This window comes from Enhydra lutris, unplaced genomic scaffold (assembly GCF_002288905.1).
Source record: "Enhydra lutris kenyoni isolate GAN:26980312 unplaced genomic scaffold, ASM228890v2 scaffoldscaffold44, whole genome shotgun sequence".
Lineage (NCBI taxonomy): Eukaryota > Metazoa > Chordata > Mammalia > Carnivora > Mustelidae > Enhydra > Enhydra lutris.
In genome coordinates this window covers 15,619,224-15,640,308 of record NW_019154128.1, presented here as the reverse complement: position 1 = coordinate 15,640,308, position 21,085 = coordinate 15,619,224, and the positions used below count along the sequence as shown (strand labels likewise).

The 21,085-nt window shown below is 41.9% G+C and overlaps 1 protein-coding gene across 1 annotated transcript in view; it reads left to right on the top strand.

Annotated features, from left to right (window-relative positions):
• The window catches only part of LOC111155916 (KIAA1211 like), a 119,023-nt gene that overhangs the window by 39,203 nt on the left and 58,735 nt on the right, over nucleotides 1-21,085 (top strand). The window contains exon 2 of the mRNA XM_022516388.1: nucleotides 18,884-18,963. Coding sequence (XP_022372096.1) covers nucleotides 18,894-18,963 — 70 coding nt within the window. The 5' untranslated portion in view covers nucleotides 18,884-18,893. The remainder of the gene's footprint in view (nucleotides 1-18,883; nucleotides 18,964-21,085) is intronic.

Genomic DNA, 21,085 nt, shown 5'->3' with positions numbered 1-21,085 from the left:
GCACAAAAGGAGATCTTAAAATACCTACAATTACGTGACCCAGAAATAACTGCAGGTCACATCTCTTTGTGGTCCTGCCTGTGTTCCTCGTATACATCCAGAGACTTTCAAAAAATAGTGGGTTTTGCTGCACACACTCTTAGAGCACAGTGCTCATCTAGGGAGGGCCCATGGACAGCATCCCCGGCATCGCCCGGGGACCTGGTAGAAATACAAGCCTGTCAGCCCCAGCCCAGGTGGGCTCAAGCAGAATCCATGCTAGGAGGCTAGTGGGTGGGTGGCTGGTACCACACCTGGGTGAGGTACAGGCTTTGATTTGAGGATCAGATTCTCCACTTCTTGGCTGGGTGATCTTGGGTAGGTTGCTTAACTTCTCTGATCCTCTTTTCTCACCTACGAAAAGGAGATGAGATGTGCTGTTTAATTCAGAGAGGTTCATGAGCATTCCATGAGAGAAGGTATAAGCCATCTGAGACCTGGGACCTGCTTTATTTTAGTCTCTTTTCTCCGAATAAAATGAGCCCAGGGTCCTGACACAAAGCCCTTTGATGTCCTTGCAGAAAGATTTCCTGTTGGGGGTTTATAGACTCCATTAGAATAGTACTGCACCAGGGGCGTTACTGGCCTTTTGGTTTGGTTCTCCCATGTCCCAAGGGATGTATGGCTTTGGCACTGCAAAGATGGGCAAAGAAAGCAGCAAAGAAAGGAAATTCCTGAACATTTTTCTTGAAATTGAGCAGAGGTTTAAGATCCAAACTGTGCTGCAGAGCACCCACTGGGACATGGTACAGAGGAGTGCCCGTGCGAGCTGCCTGGAGCCCATCTTCCCCCGCTATAACTCTCGGGCCCAGGGACATCCAGCACTGTGACCCCAAGATGGGGCAGGCCATAGCAGGTGGCAGCGGGGTGGGCTTAGAGCTTAGTGTGGCTGGCAAGGCCGGCCTTGAGCAGGAGTGGGTTGCTGCCTGGGTCTTGCTGGGTTTGACCAGCTCGTGCCTCTGGGGGAGGGCTGCTACCTGGGACCCCAGAGACATGAGCCCTGAGGCCATCTCTGGCCCTTCAGTAGTTCATTCTACCTCATAGGCCCCTGAAACACCTGCAGGAAATGAGGGACCCTGCCAGCCTGTTGTCCCTCTTCTGGGAGGAGGCTGAACCCTTAGCAGCTGACTCCTGCCAGCATCGAGGCAGGAGGCTTTCAGGTCTAAAGCACACAAAGGCGAGTATATATAAAAACCTTCAAAGCTCTTGGTGATTATTTACCAAGTTCTCTCAATTCACTGCTTTCTTTTGTCACCATCACATACACGGCTCATGCTTTATTGTTTAAATTGTGAACCGTCTGACAAGAACTTTATATAGATGCATTTTGGAAAACAGAAAAGCAAGCTAGGACTTTCTTAGAACCATCTTCCAAAGTCAGCCCCACCCCCTGCTGCCTGCCTGCTCCTTGGTTTCAGTGATAATACAGAACCACACTTGTCATCTAGAGCCTTCTGCCAACCATCCAGACGTTGCTTGGAAACTGCTGACTGTCCTGGTTAAGCAGCCTTGAGACATTGGACAAACAGGAGACAGGTATCATTGCAAAGCTGGGTTTTGGGAGTCTATCACTCCTAGGTGGCCCAGCTGCAGGTATCAGAGAGGACATCTCCAGGGAGGGTGGTGTTGTGCTGGGGAGAGGCTTGGGAGCCTCGCCAAGCAGGCAGCAACTGGTGCTTTCTCCAGTGTTATGGTCTGTGCCCCTGCCAGGTGGGGCCCCTGCCAGGGAGTAGGATGAGCCAGTGCCCCACTAGCACAAGCATTTGGAGGATCCCAGGAGAACAGACCAGAAAGCCTATCATGGATCCAGGATAACATGATGGGTCTTTAAAAATAAAGAACAAGAAAGCAAAGCTAAGGAGTGTGTGTTCAGTGGCAGAGACACAGGTGTCCCCAGCAGTGGCCCCTCGCTCTGCAGGTGGCAGCACACTTAAAGGAGGGCAGGCCGTGCTGTGTGTTCCTGGGGCCGGAACGGGAGGGAGGCATACAACTTGGCTGTGTTAGGCTCAGAATCCGCTTGGGAATTTTTTCAGCATTGGATCTTACTTCTTCCCGGGGTCAGCGCCTACCCAGATGGAAAAGGCAGCCTTACCCCGTCAGTGCCCTCTGCCTGCCCCTGTGGCGAGCCCAGTGAAACAAAGCCCAGTGAAACAAAGTTGGTTATTTTTCATCCTCAGCTATTTGGCAGCAACTGCGAGGAGGCAGGTGCCGGCTCTGGACCAGCTTCCTGCGGTGCTGGGCCACCCCCACCGACCTTCCCAACTTGGAATCAAAGAAGCAAGTGAATGTGTTCTTAGCTTTTACTGCTGTGTGTTTCACCCAAGTGGCTGTGCTTGGCAGAGGCCCCACTTCTCATGGTCGGGGAGGTGACACTGTTGCTAGACCCAGTGAAGCTGCTTGGGGACACAAGGAAGAAGGCTCTGGATCAGCACCCAACGGTGTCCCAAGGGCCCCGGCCACCGTGGGATATGGGGGATGGGACCGGGAAGGCCCCTCCCTCCTGCCCTGCTGCTGGTTTCCAGCAGGACGAAAGTGCAGGGGGCTTAACTCAGCACCCAGAGGGTGGCTTCCTGTGAGCAGTGCCTCAGGCCTGAGCCCAGGTGGGCTTCTGAGCACAGAGAGATGGGAGGCAGGGGGTGGGAGGCCACAACTGCCATCCCCTAGGGCAAAAGAATAGACCTTCCGCATCTCTTGTCATGTTTTCTAGTACGTTTATGCCCTCCTTCATTACAGACATTAATTTATCTCCTTGGCGCGTACGAACTATTTTTCTTTGTGGCACATGCATACGTAGAGAGGAGAAGCAGGGAGCAGAAGTGGTGGGGAATGAAAGGAAGGGAGAGGGAAAGAGGACTGGGAGCATTTTACTCTTCATGCGCCACGCCTGACACTTGGATCCCCATGGCACAGACTGTACACTGTGCGGGGGGAGGGGGTGAGAATGTAGCAGAGGCCAGAGTAAAAGAAGGTTAGAATTATTCCTGCCCTTCAGGACCCAGCTCCGGGGCTTGTCCCTAGCCGACAGATGGGGCTGTGGGAGCTGCCCTGCTCCCACGACCACATCCTCTGAAGCTGTGTGGTTCCTGGTGCAGTGGGTTCTGTCACAGTGGTATAGAGCCGTGGCCTGACTGAGCTTCACTTGCTCAGGAGAAACGAGTCAGAGGTCTCGTTCCCCGGATGGAGATTTCTCAGTATGGCGGCCTCTGTCAGTCAGGTGATTGTCACATCTGCGCGTCACCTGGGCTGGTTGGATGGTCTTGGGATGTAGATGGTGTGCCTTTGGCAGCACACCCCTTGGCAATGTGGGGGACGTTCAGGGACTTGGGGGCAGATGGTCTACCCCGCCGAGCCTCACTCTTCTTCTGTTACAAAGGGGCAGCCACCCAGCAATTTAGGATTCCCTGTGAAGCCAGGCCTTTGTGCTGTGTAAAGCCCTATGTGTGGGAGTCCTCCTCATCATTGTTCTTATTTCAGAAAAATCTTACTGATAATTATTCAGCCTCAGTGTCTGAGTCTGCCTATTTTGAGTGGGCCAGAATGAGAGGTGGTGTTATGTCTCCTTATTAATAGCCCTTGGAGCATGACTTCCTACCAAAAACAACAACAAAAAAATCTCAGCTCTGCATCTGCCGTGCTGCTGAAATGCCAATCACATATGTAACATCCTAGATAAATGAAGCTGTAAGAACTTTCTTTGTGTCAATATTTTTGGTATACGTCATTTTAAAAGCAAGTTTATGGGGGAACTGGGTGGCTCAGTTGGTTAAGCATCCAACGTCAGCTTGGGTCATATCTCAGGGTCTTGGGACTGGGCTCCATCTTGGGCTCCCTGCTCAGTGGGGAGTCTGCTTCTCCCTCTCTTCTGCCCCTCCCCCTGCTCATACACATGCATGCACTCCCTCCCTCTCTCTCTCTCTTTCTGTCAAATAAATAAAATCTTTCTGGAAAATGGGGAGCTTATTATCTCAATAACTGATGAAGTTAAATGTGATCCAGCCCTGGGAAAGCTTCCCTGGGCCTGGGTTCTAGTGTCCCCTTGGTCAGATGTGTGTGCGGCTGTCTGCACAAGTTACAGCTCTCCCTTCAAGACAGAAAGCTTCTAAGTCACACAGCATCTTGGCAAGACATCCCCAGCATTAGAGTGAATTCATATGCTGTTTTACCAAGAACTGTGCAAATACAGTATCTGCATTAAGGTTGCAAAGTTGGAAGGTCTTATGCTCACCTCTTTTTGAAATAATAGTTTTGTAGAAGTCTCTAACAGAATTTTTTTCACTTTAATAACCCGAGAATGTCTAAACTAGCGTTCTTCAAATTTCATATGCAAACTTTCACTCCTGGATGTGTAAAAGCAGGCTCCTCCTGTGAGAGCTGCCATGTACCACAGTCTGAAATGTAAGTTTTATTGAGGAATATTCACGGAGGCTTAGGCTTCATATGTGAACACAGGTTCATGTGTGCCTGTCTCCATGTACACACTGCATCGTATGCATTCCCAGCTAAGTAGCTTAAAGGTTGCCCATTTAAGAGGATTCCTAATACCATGAAATCAACTGTTCTGTAAATTTCAAAAAATGGCATAGGTTATCCAATATAAGATACTTGTTTATATGCTCATAAACTATGCTGTTTATCTTGTGGATGACCGAGTTTGTTTGAATGAAACTTCTTTCTTTTCTTTTCTTTTTAAAAATTTTTAATTCCAGTATAATTAACATACAGCATTATATTCGTTTCAGGGGTAAAACAGTGATTCAACAATTTTTTAATAATTTTTTATTCTATTATATACAGTACCTCAGTAGTTTTTGATGGAGTGTTCATGATTCATTGTATATAACACCCAGTGCTCCATGCAGTACGTGCCCTCCTTGATATCCATCACCAGGCTAACCCATCCCCTCACCCCACTCCCCTCTAAAACCCTCAGTTTGTTTCCCGGAGTTCATAGTCTCTCATGGTTCGTCGCCCCCTCCGATTCCCCCTCTTCATTTTTCCCTTCCTTCTCCTAATGTCCATGCTATTCCTTATGTTCCGCAAATAAGCGTAACCATATAATTGTCTTCTCTGTTTGACTTTTTCACTCAGTATAATCTCCTCCGGTCCCATCCATGTCTAATGCAAATTTTGAGTCTTCATCCTTTCTGATGGCTGAATAATATTCCTTTGTATATATGCACCACATCTTCTTTATCCAGTCTTCTGTTGGAGAGCATCTCAGCTCTTTCCACAATTTGGCTATTGTGGGCATTGCTGTGATACACATTGAGGTGCATGTGCTCCTTCTTTTTACTATATAGTAAAAAGAAGGAGTAAAAAGGAGTAAATACCCAGTAGTGCAATTGCTGGGTCATAGGGTAGCTCTATTTTTAACTTTTTGAGGAAGCTCCCCACTGTTTTCCTAAGTGGCTGCACCAGCTTGCATTCCCACCAACAATGTAAGAGGGTTCACCTTTTGCCACAACCTCCCCAACATTTGTTGTTTCTTGTCTTGTTGATTTTTGCCATTCTAACTGGTGTAAGGTGATATCTCACTGTGGTTTTAATTTGAATTTCCCTGATGGCTGATGATGTTGAACATTTTTCATGTGTCTGATAGCCATTTGTATTTCTTCTTTGGAGAAGTGTCTGTTCATGTCTTCTGCCCATTTTTTGACTTATTTGTTTGAAGGTGTTGAGTTTGAGACATTCTTTATAGATCATGGATACCAGCCCTTTATCTGTAGTGTCATTTGCAAATATCTTATTCCCATTCAGTGGGTTGTCTTTTTGTTTTGTTGACTGTTTCCTTTGCTGTGCAGAAGCTTTTTATCTTGATGAGGTATATATATAGAAGAATGAAACTCGATCATTCTCTTGCACCATACACAAAGATAAACTCTAAATGGATGAAAGACCTCAATGTGAGACAGGAGTCCATCAAAATCCTAGAGGAGAACATAAGCAGTAACCTTTTCGACATTGGCCACAGCAACTTCTTTCAAAGCAAAACGTCTCCAAAGGCAAAGGGAACAAAAGCAAAAATGAACTTCAGGGACTTCATCAAGAAACTTGTTTCTTTGCAAAGAAACAGGCCAGTGAAATGTGGCCAGTGCCTCATTCTTTCCGGAATTCCTTGCTGTTTCTGCCCAGCCTATAGCCAAAGGGAAGCCTGAGGATGGGGCCAAGGCATCTGAAGCAGGGCAGTCCTCTGCATCCATATTCCTTCACTCCTGAAGGCCATCAAACTTCAGCTCTGCATGATTGTCCCTCAGTAATGTCTAAAGGAAGACAATGGACAGGCAGAACTCAGACCGAAGAAATGTGACGTAGTTTAGCTAAGTGGAGTGAGAAGTAGCCTTGGGAATTGACTGGGTAATTGAGGCTGTCTCATTTTTATCAGGAGGTGATTCTTTTATCTAGCAAGTGTTATAGGTGCATCTGGTTCCTCCCCCCCCCCCTCCTTCCTCCATTCAGCAGTATTTGCTGAGCACCTGTTGTACATTCCCAATGCTGAGTTAGTCTTCAAGTTTTGATATGGGATGACTCGCTTCCCTAGGCCAAGCCTAATTTTAGTGTTTCATAAGATAAACAATTACAGGATACTGGACACTTCAAAACTGACCACCCAGTATGTTCCTTTACTCTCCCCTCTTGCTCCACTCAAAGCACTGTGACTCAGTGTCTGAGTTCTTTGGTTTCAACCCTTTGCTCGTAAGACTTCTTGGCTTTCTTTTCTCCCAAATGTCAAAATGGATCTATCCACTACTCCCCACCCCTGGTTCCTTTCTGACAGGTGGACAGAGAAGGTTTTGTGCACACGCATCTAGGTGTCAGAGAAATGGCTGTGGTGAAGCCAGCCTTGACAGCCCTGTCACTTTGGGGTGGATACAGTGGTCAAGGCTGCTCTGGAGGATAATAATATCTATCATGAATCACGGAGCTGCCACAATTTTTGAAGAGAGATTTCTCACAGGAGCTTTGCAAGCATTACACATTCCATTTGCCTCAGTTAATGTGAAACTTACTTTTCTAAAAAAGGTACAGGCGGATCCTGGTGTGACTCACTAGAGAACAATAGTTAAGTCACAGTTTATTTTTATCTTTTTTCCTAAGAAAAGGAAAAATTGATTAAACGTATAGGGAATGTAAGCAGGCTTAAATCTATAAAACAGAACTGGATCAAAGAATCATGCAAACACAGATAATGATTAAAATTGGCAAAGGCTGTCACCAGGAGGTGTGCTGTGGGAAGTCCTGGGTCATCCTGAAGGGACACATCGGTCTTCGTGAGGAAACGAAATTGAGGATAAGTTGGTGTTAATAAGGAAAAAAAGTAGGGTGTGAGGGTAGGGAAGAGCATGTTCGAGCACAGGAACAGCATCTGCAAAGGTCCTGGGCTGGAAAGAAATGGAATGTTGTGTGAAAAGAGAGCAGGGACAGGGCACACATTTGTGCTATCTGTGCACAGGGCCTCCGGCTGAAATCCAGACTCCTTACCCCTCTTGTCCATACTCAGATTTACCCACCTGTATATTGCTCTCTGTTCCTGTCCACATCTTCAGCTTCCATCTGAGATCATATCCTTCTTCCTTTAGCATTTGTTTTAGTGTGGGATTGCTGGAGACAAATTGTATCACATCTTCTGTTCCAAAAAGCTATCTCACCCCCCCCCCCTTTTCTTTATTTCTGGTAACACTTTTTTTTAATCCAAGAGCTTTGTTGACATATAATTTATGTACCATAAACTTCACCTGTTTAAAGTGCACTGTCAACAGGTGTTGGAGTATTTATATAGAGTGTGCAACTATGAACATAATCTAACTTTAGAACGTACTCATCTCACCCAAAAGAAACCTTGTGCCCACTAGCAGTCTCTTCCCACTCCACTTCTCTTCCCCCAGCACCCCACCCCCCAGCCCTAGGCAAACACTAATCTACTTACCATCTCTAGGGATTTGCCCGTTCTGGGTATTTCATTGAGGTTGTGGTCTTTTGCGACGTAGTGTTCACAGTTGATCCAAATTGTAGCATGAATCAGTACTTCATTCCTTTTTATGGCTGAATAATATTCTATCATATGTATATACCACATTTTTAAAAAAGATTTTATTTATTAAAGTGAGTGTGAGAGAGAGACAGAGAGCAAGCACAAGCATGGGGAATGGCAGGCAGGGGAGCAGCAGGCTCCCTGCTGAGCAAGGAGCCCAATGTGGGGCTCAATTCCAGGACCCTGAGATCATGACCTGAGCCGAAGGCAGAGGCTTTAACCAACTGAGCCCAGGTGCCGCCATGTTTTTTTATTTGCTCATCAACTGATGAACATTTGGGATATTTATACTTTTTGGTTATTAGAAATAACGCTGCTATGAACATTGGTGAACAAGTTTTTGTGTGCCCTCTTTTTCATTTTTTTTGGTTATAAAATACACACAACAGAAAATTTTATCATCTTAACCATTTTAAAGTGTGCAGTTCATTATTAACTACATTCATATTGTCGTGCAACCATCCCCTCTGTCTGTCTCCAGAATGCTTTTCACCGTGCAAAACAAAAAGTCTGTTCCCGTTAAACAGTCACTCCCCATTAAACAGTCGCTCCCCATTACGGCTCTCCCCAGCCTCTAGAAACCACCATTCTGTCTCTATGATTTTGTCTGTCTCTGTGATTTTCTGTCTCTATGATTTTGACTCTTCTGAGTACTGGAATCATAGAGCATTTGTCTTTTCATGATCGGCTTATTTCACTTAGCAAAATGTCAAGGTTCCTCCACATGGTAGCTTATTTAAGAATTGCCTTCCTTTTAAGGATGACAAGGAAAAACTTTCTTCTGTTATTTTGCTGTTTTTTTCTATATCTTACAGATTTTTTTATCACTAATTTCATGCATTACAGTCTTCTTTTGTGTTTAGTTGATTTTTTTGGTAGTGAAATGTTTCAGTTCCTTTCTTCTTTCCCTTTGTACATATTCTGTAGCCCCATCTTTTGTGGTTCCCATGGGAATAACATTTGACATCCTAAAGTTATAACACTTTAATTTGGATTTATACCATCTTAGCTTTAGTAACACACAAAACCCCAGTCCTCTTACAAGTCTGTCTTCATCTGTTTCAGTTGTTCATGTCACAGAATAACATCTTTATGCATTGTGTGTCCAAAAACATAAACTAATAATTAAAAAAATACATCATTCTGTTATGTAATGTAGAAAACAAAATGAGGAATTACAAACCAAAGCTACAATATTGCAAGCTCTTTGACTACCAGTTCCTTTTTAAGAAACATTTTAGGGTGGGGCACCTGGATGGCTCAGTCGGTTAAGAGTCTGCGCTCAGCTCAGGTCATGATCCCAGGTCCTGGATTGAGCCCTGAATTGGGCTCCCTGCTCCATGAAGAGCTTACTTCTCCCTTTCTCTTCCCCTTTCCTCCTGCTTGTGCACACACACTCTCTTTCAAATAAAAACATAAAATCTTAAAAAAAAATATTACCTCACTAAGTCAGTAGAGCATGCAACTTTTGATCTTAGGGTCATGAGTTCAAGCCCCATGCTGGGTGTGGAAGCCTATTTAAAAAGAATTTTTAAAAAAGCAAAGAAGTAGATTAATTCTCAAAAAATAAAATTAAAAATGTATGAGACTGGAGTTCGGTCTTTCCCTACCATGGCCGCTGCCATGCTCGGCTTTGGAAGAGGCTTACCTCCGGTGTCCTCCATTGTAGCAGAAAGAAGGTCTGGTTGGATCTCAGTGAGACCAACGTAATTACCCAACTCCCATCAGCAGATCTGGAAGCTGATCAAAGATGGGCTGATCATCTGGGACCCTGTGACTATCCATTCCTGGAGTCCATGGCAGAAAAACACTTTGGCCCCACGGAAAGCAGGCATATGGGCACAGGGGGAGTGAAAGGCTACTGCCAGCACTCAGATGACCAGGAAGGTTACCTAGATGAGGAGGATGAGAATTATGTGCTGGCTGCTTAGAAGATACTGTGAACCTAGGAAGACTGACTGCCACATGTGTCACAGCCTGTACTTGAAAGTGGAGGTAACATGTTGAAAAACAAACACATTCTCATTGAACACATCCATAGGCTGAAGTCATACAAGGCTGACAAGAAGCTTCTGGGACTGAGCTGAGGCCTGCAAGTCTAAGACTAAGAAAGTACCTAAGTGCCTTGAAGAGCGGCTCCAGGCCAAGAAGGAGGAAATTATGACTCTGTCCAAGGAGGAAGAGGCCAAGAACCAAAGTTCCTCCTCTTTTGTCTATACGTAGTGGCCTCAGCATTTACATAGATCAGTCATTCAATAAAACAAACCTTTATCTCCCCCCAAAAAAGAAAGGTATTGGTCTCTTAAGTCACATAGAAAATAAGAAGTGGAGTTATAAACCCATGTGCCCATGTGTTTACTTTACTAAGATATTTCTTCATATGGCTTCAAATTACTGTCTAGCGCCCTTTCATTCACCCTGCAGGATACCCTTGAACAAATATTTCTTGCAGGGCAGAGCTAGTGGTAATGAACTCAGGTTTTGTTTATCTGGAGATATCTTAATTTATCCTTCCCTTTTGAAGGGCAACTTTGCCACATACAATGTTCTTGGTTGACATTTTTCTTTTTAGCACATTGACTATATCAGCCCACTGCCTTCTGCCTTCTAGACTCTCTGAGAGAAATCTGCTTTATTGGGGATCTCCTGCATGTGATGACTTGCTGCTTCCGTGATTCTTTTTATCTTTGGACTTCAACAGTTTGGTTATAATGTATCTCGGTGTGGGTATTTCATCCTGTTTGGAGTTCATTGACTCCTTGAATGTTTATATTCATGTCTTTCATCAAATTTGGGAGCTTTAGGGTCACTATTTCTTCAGATATTCTCTCTGCTTCTTTTTTTCTTTCTCCTTCTGGGACTCTCACAATGCCTAGGTTTGTTTACTTGGTGGTGCCCTTATGCTTTGTTCATTTTACTTCAGTCTTTTCTCTTTCTGTTCCTCAAACTCAGTAATTTCCATTGACCTGCTCCAAGTTTTCCAATTCTTTCTTCTCCCTGCTGAATCCTGCCTTTGAATCCTAATGACTCTTTCAATTAATGTACTTCTCAGCTCCAGAATTTATTTTTGTTTCTTTTTAGGTTTTCTCCTTTATTAACATTTCCATTTGGTTCATACATTGCTTTATTGACTTTCTCCACATCTTTCTTTAGTTCTTTAGATACTTGTTTTAAGGTCTTTGTCCAGTAGATCTGCCTTGGGCCTTTTTTTAGGGATAGATTCAAAACTGGACATTTGATTCTAATAATGTGATAACTCCAGAAATCAGATTTTCTCTCTTCCTCAGGATTTGCTGGGGTTTGTTTTTATTTTTTCAATTGCTGTAGGCTCTCTCTGTGCCAAGGGATCAGCCATTAAATTAGTTGATTTTCATATAGTAAACCAGCCCACATTCCTTGCATAAATCTCACTTTTACATTTTCTGAATGTGATTAGCTAGTATTGTCTTGGGAATTTTTGTGTTTATATTCCTAAGTGATGTCAGTCTATAGTTTTCTTCTATTGTGAGTCTTTGTCTGGTTTGACTTTCAGGATAATATTGGCCTCATAGACTGAGTTGGGAGTTGTTACCATTTTTTATTTTTTGAAGAACAATTTGGAAAGGGAAAGTTTGCTATTAATTCTTTTATAAATGTTTGATAGGATGCAACAGTAAATATAACTGGGCCTGGGCTTTTATTTGTGCGAAATTTTAAGTGACTAATTCAGCCCTTTTACTTATTGTAAATGTAGTCAGATTTTCTATGTCTTGTTGATTTAAATTCAGTGGCTTGGTCTTTCTAGGAATTTGTCCATTTCATCTAAGCTATCTATTTTTTGAAATATAATTATTCATAATGTTCTTTTTTTATCCTTCTTATTTCTCTAAGACTGGTAGTAATGCTCTTTCATTTTTTATTTTAATAATTTGAATCTTCTCTCCTTTTATTTACCTGAAGGTCTGTCAATTTTGTTGATCTTTTTTAAAGAATCAACTTTTGTTTCATTGATTTTTTCAAAATGTTTTCCTATTCTGTATTTCATTAATTTTTGCTTTAATATTTATTATGTTCCTTTTTCTGTTTTCTTTCAGTTTAGTTTTCTCTTTTTCTAGTTTCATATAGTGGAAAGCTATGATATTGGTTTAAGATCTTCTTTATGTGGGTGTTTATAGGTGTAAGTTCTTTTAGGCAGTGTTTTAGTTATATCTCACATGTCTTGATAGGTTGTGTTTTTTTACTCATCTCAAAGTATGTTATCACTTGTTATTTCTTCTTTGACTTGATTGGTTATTTAGCAGTACATTGTATAATTTCTGTGTATTTGTAAACTTCCCCAAATTCTACTTTTGATTTTTAACTTACTTCCCTTATGATTAAAGAGTGCATTTTATTTGAATTAACTCATTCTAAATTTATTGAGTCTTATTTTATGGCCTGCCATATGGTGTCATGGATAATGTTCTATAGCAGGGAAGGCAACTATGTATTTTGTTGTTGAATGGAGTGGTACATATATAAATATATTGTAATTGATTTACAGACTTGCTCAAGTCCTTTACATCATTGTTGAGTTTCTGCCTATTTGTTCTATCCATTTTTGAAAGTGAGTTCCCCAATTATTAAAGTTGCCACAATTATTATTGAATTGCCTTTCTCCATTTTATCAATTTTTGCTTCATGTGTATTGAGGCTCTGATTTTAAGTACATACCTGTTTATTAGTGTTCTATCTTCCTGAGGGATTTACCAATTTACCATTACAGAAAGACTCTGTTTATCTCTGGTAACAGTTTTCTCTTAAAATCTGTTTTTCTCTGACATCAATACAGCTATTTCATTGGTTATTTAGGAGCATAGTATTTAATTTCCACACATTTGTGACTTTCCCAAATCTCCTTCTCTTATTTATTTCTAATTTCCTTCCTTGGTTGTCAGAAAACATACTTTCTGTAATTTCAAGCCTTTTAAATCTATCCGGGCTTGTTTTATGGTCTAGTTGTGGTCTATTCTGTAGAATCTCTCATGTGCACTTGAGAAGGCTATTCGTTCTGTTGGGTGGAAATCTATAGATTTCTATTAGATCCAGTTAGTTAATGGTGTTCTTCAACTCTTTTGTATCATTGTTGATACTCTGCTCAGTTCTATCATTTATTGAGAGTAGGGTGTTGAAATCTTCAGCTATTGCATTTTGTATTTGTCAGTTTTTGCGTCATCTGGGAAGAAGCACTAGCTCTGAGACTCTGAATTCTCTGTCCATGTTCTCCCATTTGCAGGACACTGGAAAGCAAAAGATCTCAGTGATCAGATGACGTTTTCAAGACAGGTATTTGGGAATGGTTCTAAGATTTTTCAGATGATCTGGCACATGAGCATTGGTATTCAGATTCATTTTGATTTACTTTTATTTTTTTAAAGATTTTATTTATTTATTTGAGGTGGGGTGGAGAGCACAGAAGAAGAGTGAGAGGAAGAAGCAGACTCCCCACTGAGCAGAGAGCCTGCTGTGGGATTTGATCTCAGGACCCCAAGACCATGACCTGAGCCGAAGGCAGACACTTCACTGACTGAGCCATCCAGGTGTTCTTGACTTATTTTTAAACATAAACTGCATTTGTGGTTCTGTGATCACTGGTTTGTAATTTTCTTAAAAGTTAATTGTAATTGTCATCACTCACCTTGAGAATCTCAGGTATAGCCACACTGGCAAAGGTAGAGTCAGCTTTCTCCAGGACTCATGACTATACCAAGTAGCCACAGGCACTGGAAGAAGCACAAGAGAAGCACACCTAGATTTGGCCTCACTGAAATACCTTCACCTGGGCCAAATTTACCTCTCTTTTTAATCTTTTCAAAGTTGTATTGCTTTGTAAAGAAAATATAGCTTCCTTCAGTCCTCCCTCAGTTTCCATTGAGAAGGGTCATGATAAGGACTCTTTATTTTTTACAAAGTCAGGTATCAGTTTCCAAGACTGGATTTCCCCAGTCTTAAATCAGATTGTAAGAATAGATCCATTTCTGGAACTGGATGATTTACCATTTTTCATTCTCTTGATACATCTGTCAGTCATCTGCAGAAACGTCTCTCATTTTGTCAGCTGTCTTGGTCCTGCGTTGTGTTCCATTCCTTGCTGCAGGCACTGTCCTAGGTGCTGGTAGGAGAGCAATGGATGTAACTGGCACAGAGCTCATCCTGCCAAGCTCGCCATCTTGAAAGGGAGGGGAATGTTAGGCAGACATCTTATAAACAAGTTACTAACAGCATTGGTGGGCATTGTGAAAGAAGGTACAAGGTCTGAGAACGAATACCACAGGGATCTGAACATGGCCTGGAGGGTGTGATGGGATTGGCAGGTCTGTAGGGATGAACACCAAGGCTTTCGTACGTAATTATGTGCTCAGGTTATGCAATCAGTTTACAGATATTTTTCTTTGCCTTGTGTAGGTAAATATAATGGATTAGAACCTGTAAAATACCTTATTAAAACTATTCTCAATCTTCACATGAATGAAGTTTTGTAGAATTTTTTAATATAAGCTGCAACTAATGATGAAATTTTGCCATGAGCCTGTGATTACAGTTAGGGTTCAGAGAGAGGGAGTGGGGCAGCCCCCCACCCAGGGAGGCTTCATTAGATGCAGGACTCCCCTGGATTCTGTAGGTGCCCCTACTACTCATCACACTGATGAGTGCTGTGAACTACAGAGGGGGCTGGAGGCTTAGTCCCCTTTTAAATCAATGAGAACCCCTGAAGAGATCCACTCAGGTCTAGGTTTGAAGAATAAGTTTTTCTTTCCCTGGACTAGAGCTGTCAGAACAACAGGGGTTGGGGATGGTGCTAAAGGGCAGAAAGCTTGTAGGGGGGCATTGAGGTGGCCTGAGGTGAACTTGGAGTTCAAGCAAAAGGGGTGCTGGAAATTATAGGGTGTTTGCCACATTACCTTTCTCATTATGGTTTTCTTTCTTCTGGCATGTCCTTGAATTTTACTAGGAGTAGGAGAACATGTGTCTAGAAAGGCAAGCCTTTGGGCCCAGTAGAGAAGACATTCCGTCATAACAGCTCTGGAGTATTACCCCTTGGGGTGTCTGAGTGAAGAGGAAGGTCCTCCATGTGCACACTCCACAGTCCCAAGGGGTAGACATTCCGCTGTAGCCTGGAGTGTGTTCTCACCAGTTACCTGGCAGTGGTGGTTCTCCTTGCTCAAGAAGGTCCTTCAGGTTGCAGGGCATCGGAAAGCACAGGGGTCCTCTGGGAATCCAGATGTCGATCTTGGGTAACACTGGCTCTAACGTGAGCCTCTTGCACAAGCAGACTGTCTTCATGAGATAGATTCAAACTCCCCCGCTACCAGGACATGCTGGTTGTGCATGCTTTTGTTGACGTTTAGGCAAAAACATGCATTAGTATGAGGTGGGCAACAAGCTGCAGAAACTGACAGCTGTTCTCAGCAAGTGCTTGTGTGTGCTGTGTTTGCAGTCCATTTAATTAAAGTTTTCTTTTATCCCCATTTTATATATGGAGAAACTGAGGCTCAGCACTGGTGTGTGGTGGGGTGAGGTTTCAACCCCTGGACTGCCTGATGTTCCAGTCTTTGCCCTTTTCCTCTGCACCATATTATACTCTTCTTGGTATAAAGATGCTTGGAACAGAAAATATAAGCAGGTTCTAAAACTTCCCATGTAAGCTGAGCCTGATTCCCATGTAATCTCTTCATCTGTGGGGTGATCTTTGCCTCTGTGTGTGAGTCCATTAACAGCCTTGGCATCTGGTGGTGCTCCTGCATCCGGCCCCACCAGGATGTGCCTTACAGCAAGTTGAAGACTGGGCTGTTCTCTTGGGCCTCCCACCAGCTCCTGAACCTGCTGCCATGTGTGACTTCACCACATGACTTCACTTCAAGCCAGGCGGAAGCCAGTGTGAGCATCCAGATCTGCTCCACCCTCGGTGGGATGCAGTGCCCTTCTATACCCCAGCCCCTGGGGCTTGTGCATGCACTCTCCCACATAGACCGGCATGATCATGACTCCTCAAGGGTGATAACAGATATAGAATGACAGCCTCAAACCCCTTCACCCTAAACTGAGATGCTCTGGCAAACCCAGGGGCTGGTCTCCTGGGGCCTCTGGCCTCTGGGTGTAGGCATGTTTCTGCACAGGGCTGTTTGACAGACAGAGTCGTTTCAGTAGGAGGTGCATATCCTTTGGATTTCCTAGCTTCCCTGAAGCCCCTCTGATGATAGCTCAGGACTCTCGCCTTCACTGGGTCAGCACCTGCAAGAGGCAGGGAGCATGTCGGTCTCATCCACACTGTGTCCCAGGCCAAAGCGCCCACTCTTGCTAGATATATGGTCAACATGAATATGCAGGTTGGTGTCTCTGCTTTGCTACTTTGAGCCAGTTAATATACTTATTTAATATATATTCTCGGTCCCAAAATGTGAATACTAAAGATTCCTGGGGATTAAAGGAGGTAGTTCGATGATACACGGCGTGCTTAAGAGTTCATTGTAATTGTTGTGGCTCAAGCAGTAGAAAGCTCTTGCCCTTGGACTTTCTAGTTCAGCAGCAGCCTTAAGGATGATACCCAGGGAAATAGTCGGTTACTTTTAACCAATCCTTACAATTTTGATTCTCTTTGCTTCTTACATTTTCCTGCTTTTCCTTCTTTGCTCCCTCTTTATTTCCATATAAATGCCCTGGTACCACATCCTCCTGCCCCCACCACAGTTTCATAGAATATCAGGACACTATGGGCTCAGGGAATTTGACAGGGATTGCGTCTGTACATTGCTTTGGGGAAATCACGATAAGCCTTTTTCAGTCCATGAACATGAGATCTCTTTCCATTTTTTGGTATCTTCTTTAATTTTTTTCAGCAACATTTTATAGTTTTCAGTATACATGTCTTTCACCTCCATGGTAAAATTTATTTCTCAGTATTTTATTCTTTTTGATGCTATTAGAAATGGAAGCGTTTTTCTTATTTTCCTTTTCAGATTGTTCATTGTCCGTGTATAGAAACAACTAATTTTCATGTGTTCATTTTGTGTCCTGCAACTTTGCTGACTTCATTGATTTGTTCTAACAGTTTTTTATGTTGGGGGGATCTTTATAGCTTTCTACATATAAGATCATGTCATCTGCAAACAGAAATACCTTGACTTCTTCCTTTTCAGTTTGGGTGTCTTCTACTTCTTTTTCTTGCCTAATTTTCTCTGACTAGGACTTCTAATACTCTATTGAATAGAAGTGGTGAAATCAGTCCCCTTGTCTTGTTCCTGATCTTAGAGGAAAAGCTTTCAGTTTTTCACTGTTGAGGATGATGTTTGCTCTGGGTTTGTCAGATGTGGCCTTTATTATGTTGAGTTTCCTTCTATTCCTATTCTTATTTAGTGTTTTTACCATGTAAGTGCATTGAATTTTGTCAGCCATTTTTTCCCACATCATTTGAGATGATCATGTGGGTTTTTTCTCCTTCGTTCTGTTGACCAGACATTTTTATGAAGCCAAATTATATGCACATTGGAAAAACAAAATCAGTAAAACTTTGTTCACCTTTTCGGGAATTAGCTAACTAGAAGATGGACATTTTGACATTAATATTAAAAACCTAAATGTTAGACCCAACTCTGGCAAAGACCAACAACTCCTTTCCTTTGTTAAATATTTTCTTTGTAATTCTCCCATTATTTCCCATTATGTGCTGTGTACAAGTGGTAAATATTAGTTGGCTAATTGGGTGTTTGAGCCGCTTATGAAGTCTGAGGATTCATAGTAAGTGCTGGTAATAAACAGCTTTCCATATAAATGGTGAGTTAGTATGTATGGAGTAGAAGACACTGTTTTAAAGGCAACCGTGGAAGGCAGGGACACAGCTTGAATTGACTTCCACAAAGAGTCAGGGCTTTTTAATTTAGGAAGAAACCATGAGACTGTATGGATGAAATGATAATAATATCTGGGATGATTTGCTTTGAAATAACCTTGTGGGAGTGGGAGGAAGAAGGTGTAAAAATGAAACAAGAGTGACAATATGTTAAGTTCATTATACAGTCTCTGTATTTCTGTATCTCTCTGAGATTTTTCATAATAAAAACTCAAAAGAACTCACTATATATTAATGATGTTGCAGCTATATATCAAAATATTATTTAGCCATTACAGTAACACTTATGAAGAATTTTGATGATGTGATACAAGAAAATCAAGAAGTCAGTCTTCCTAATAAGATGTGGGCATGCACATACACACAAATATATTGGAAGGAAGTCAAAACCTTAATTGTGGTTACCCTTGGTTAAGGTGGGATTTGGGATAATTTTCATTCTGTCTACCTTCTAAACTTTCTACAGTGAATAAGATAAAAATATAATTTCCTTTTCTTTCTCAAGGTACAACTAACAATCAGTGTGATAGCAGTTTTGGCGTACAATGTAATGATTCAGCATTTCTGTACATTGCTCAGTGCTCATCGTGACAAGTGTTCTCTTAATCCCCTTTATTTCACCCATGAGGAAAACATACTTTCTGAAAAAACATTTTTGAAAGAAAGGAAACAAATCTGTATTGTGTAAATTAATGTAGCATTCGTTCCAGTTAATCGATATCCATGAAATTGCTCTGGATGGTGATTAGATAAACGCCTATGAGGCTATTAATCTTGAGCTGTGGACAAGTGTTTGGCCTTTGCTGCCTTGTACCCTGCCCTGGAGTCTCTCTTTGTTGGGGTGTGTGCAGGTAAAGTTGTGGGCAAAAAGCAGTCAGCAAAGCCGTTCCACTCATTGTTACCTTCCATTAAGCATGTCCCTTTTAACAAGAATTTCCATCTGATTTTAGTGAGCTGGACATGATTTCCACAAGGGTGATGGATATTAAGCTTCGGGAAACTGCAGAAGGCCTTGGGGAGGACAGCACAGGTAAGGCCCTCATTTCTCCTTCTCTGGGAAGAGCCCATGTCTGGTTGCAGGCCAGGGAGAGAGGTTGACGGAGCCAAGCCTTTGGGGTTGTGTGTGTGGCAGGGCGGCGGGGGGAGGGGGAGGTTCAGTTCATAGTGTGTTCAAATACCCCCATGCCCTTCCTACGGTGATGAGAGAGCATATCCAGATGATTTCAGGCCACTCAGGGCAGTACCCCTGAGTATCACCTCATACCTGTCAAATACAGGGGCTTTTAAAGTCACTTTACTCATTCCTGGAGGTAAATCTGTCCCTTCGTTTGGTTGACTTGAAAGCAATGGAATCATTCATCACCTAAGAACATCCAGAGGATCTACTGGTGGTTGGAAAAAGTATGAGATGGCCTGATCATGCAGAAGAAATAATATAAGCAAGAAAGAGCCTTTGATCTCTCTCTTTTATGGCTTTTATTCTCCTTTAGAGACCATTTTATACCCCTTACTGAGCTAAATTCCAGGCCCATGACTCATCATCTCATTACATGTTCTAAGAGTTACCCAGTTATGTGATTGGTTCACTGTTATCTGTCGATTGTTATTTGTGTCTTGATAGAGTTGTAAAATTGGCATTAAAAAACACCGATCCCTGGACAACATACCTTTTTCCTAGATTAGCCATTTATACTCCCCTTATTTCAGTAACAAAGGTCTCCATCACTGTCTTGTTTAAGGTTAAAATGCTAGTAATGATTTTCTTTGATATAGTCCAGGAGGAACAACTTCCATTAGTACTAAATCCTACATGCTAACCTTTAGCTTCAGATATTAAAATTTCATTAAAGATTCTATTTCATATATTATAGACAGATTTTCCTTATTATCCTATATTAGAACTACTTTTCCTCTGTCACATATTGATAGACACCAAATAGGCCTAAATACAAGGTGAGGTTTTAAAAATTAAATGTAAAAGAAAATGGAATTCACAACTTCTCATATTCCAGGGTATTGAATTATTAATTAAACAAGAAAATATTCTTTGAAGAAGTATTTCCTTAGTAAGAAACAGCCTCCATAATCACTAGTTTTGGATATTTACAGAGGTTACCACGAGGGATCAGTTTTTAAAAAGAAAAAGAGAAACTAAGTATTCTTTTTTCCAAATAAGTGAACTAAATTATTCACATCAACCCCTTCGCTAAAATTTAAAATTCTAGAGAAGCGTCAACAAATGGTGTTGGGAAAAGTGGACAGCCACATGCAAAAGAATGAAACTGGACCACTTTCTTTTACCATATAAAAATAAACTCGAAATGAAGAAAATGTAAGACCTGAAACCATAAAAATCCTAAAACAGAGCACAGGCAGTAATCTCTTTGACATTGGCCATAGCAACATTTTTCTAGATACATGGGCAAGGAAAATAAAAGCAAAAATAAACTGTTTAGACTTCATCAAAATAAAAAGCTTTTGCATAGCAAAGGAAACAATCAACAAAACTAAAAGACAACCTACTGAATGGGAGAAGATATTTGTAAATGATATATCCAGTAGGGGTTAGTATCTAAAATATATAAAGAACTAATACAACTCATTACCCCCAAAAACCAAATAATCCAGTTAAAAATGGGCAGAAGACATGATATCTGATTTTGAACTTCTGTTCAAAGAAGACATCTAGATGGCCAACAGATACATCAAAAGATGCTAAACATAACTTATCATCAGGAAAATGCAGATCAAAACTATAATGAAATATCACCTCATACCTGTCAGAATGGCTAAAATCAAAACCATAGGAAACAACAAGTGTCGGTGAGGATTTAGAGAAAAAGGAGCCCTTGTGCACTGTTGGTAGGAATGCAAACTAGTATAGCCACTGTGGAAAACAGTATAGAGGTTCCTCAAAAAATTGAAAAATAGAACTACCCTGTGATCCAGGAATCACACTACTGGTATTTATCCCCAAATACAAAAACATTAACTCAAAGGGATACATGCACCTCTGTGTTTATTGTGGCATTATTTGCAATAGCCAAACTTTGGAAACAGCCCAAGTGTCTATCAGTTGATGAATGGATAAAGAAGATGTGGTGTACACCAGTCAGAATGGCTAAAATTAACAAGTCAGGAAATGACAGATG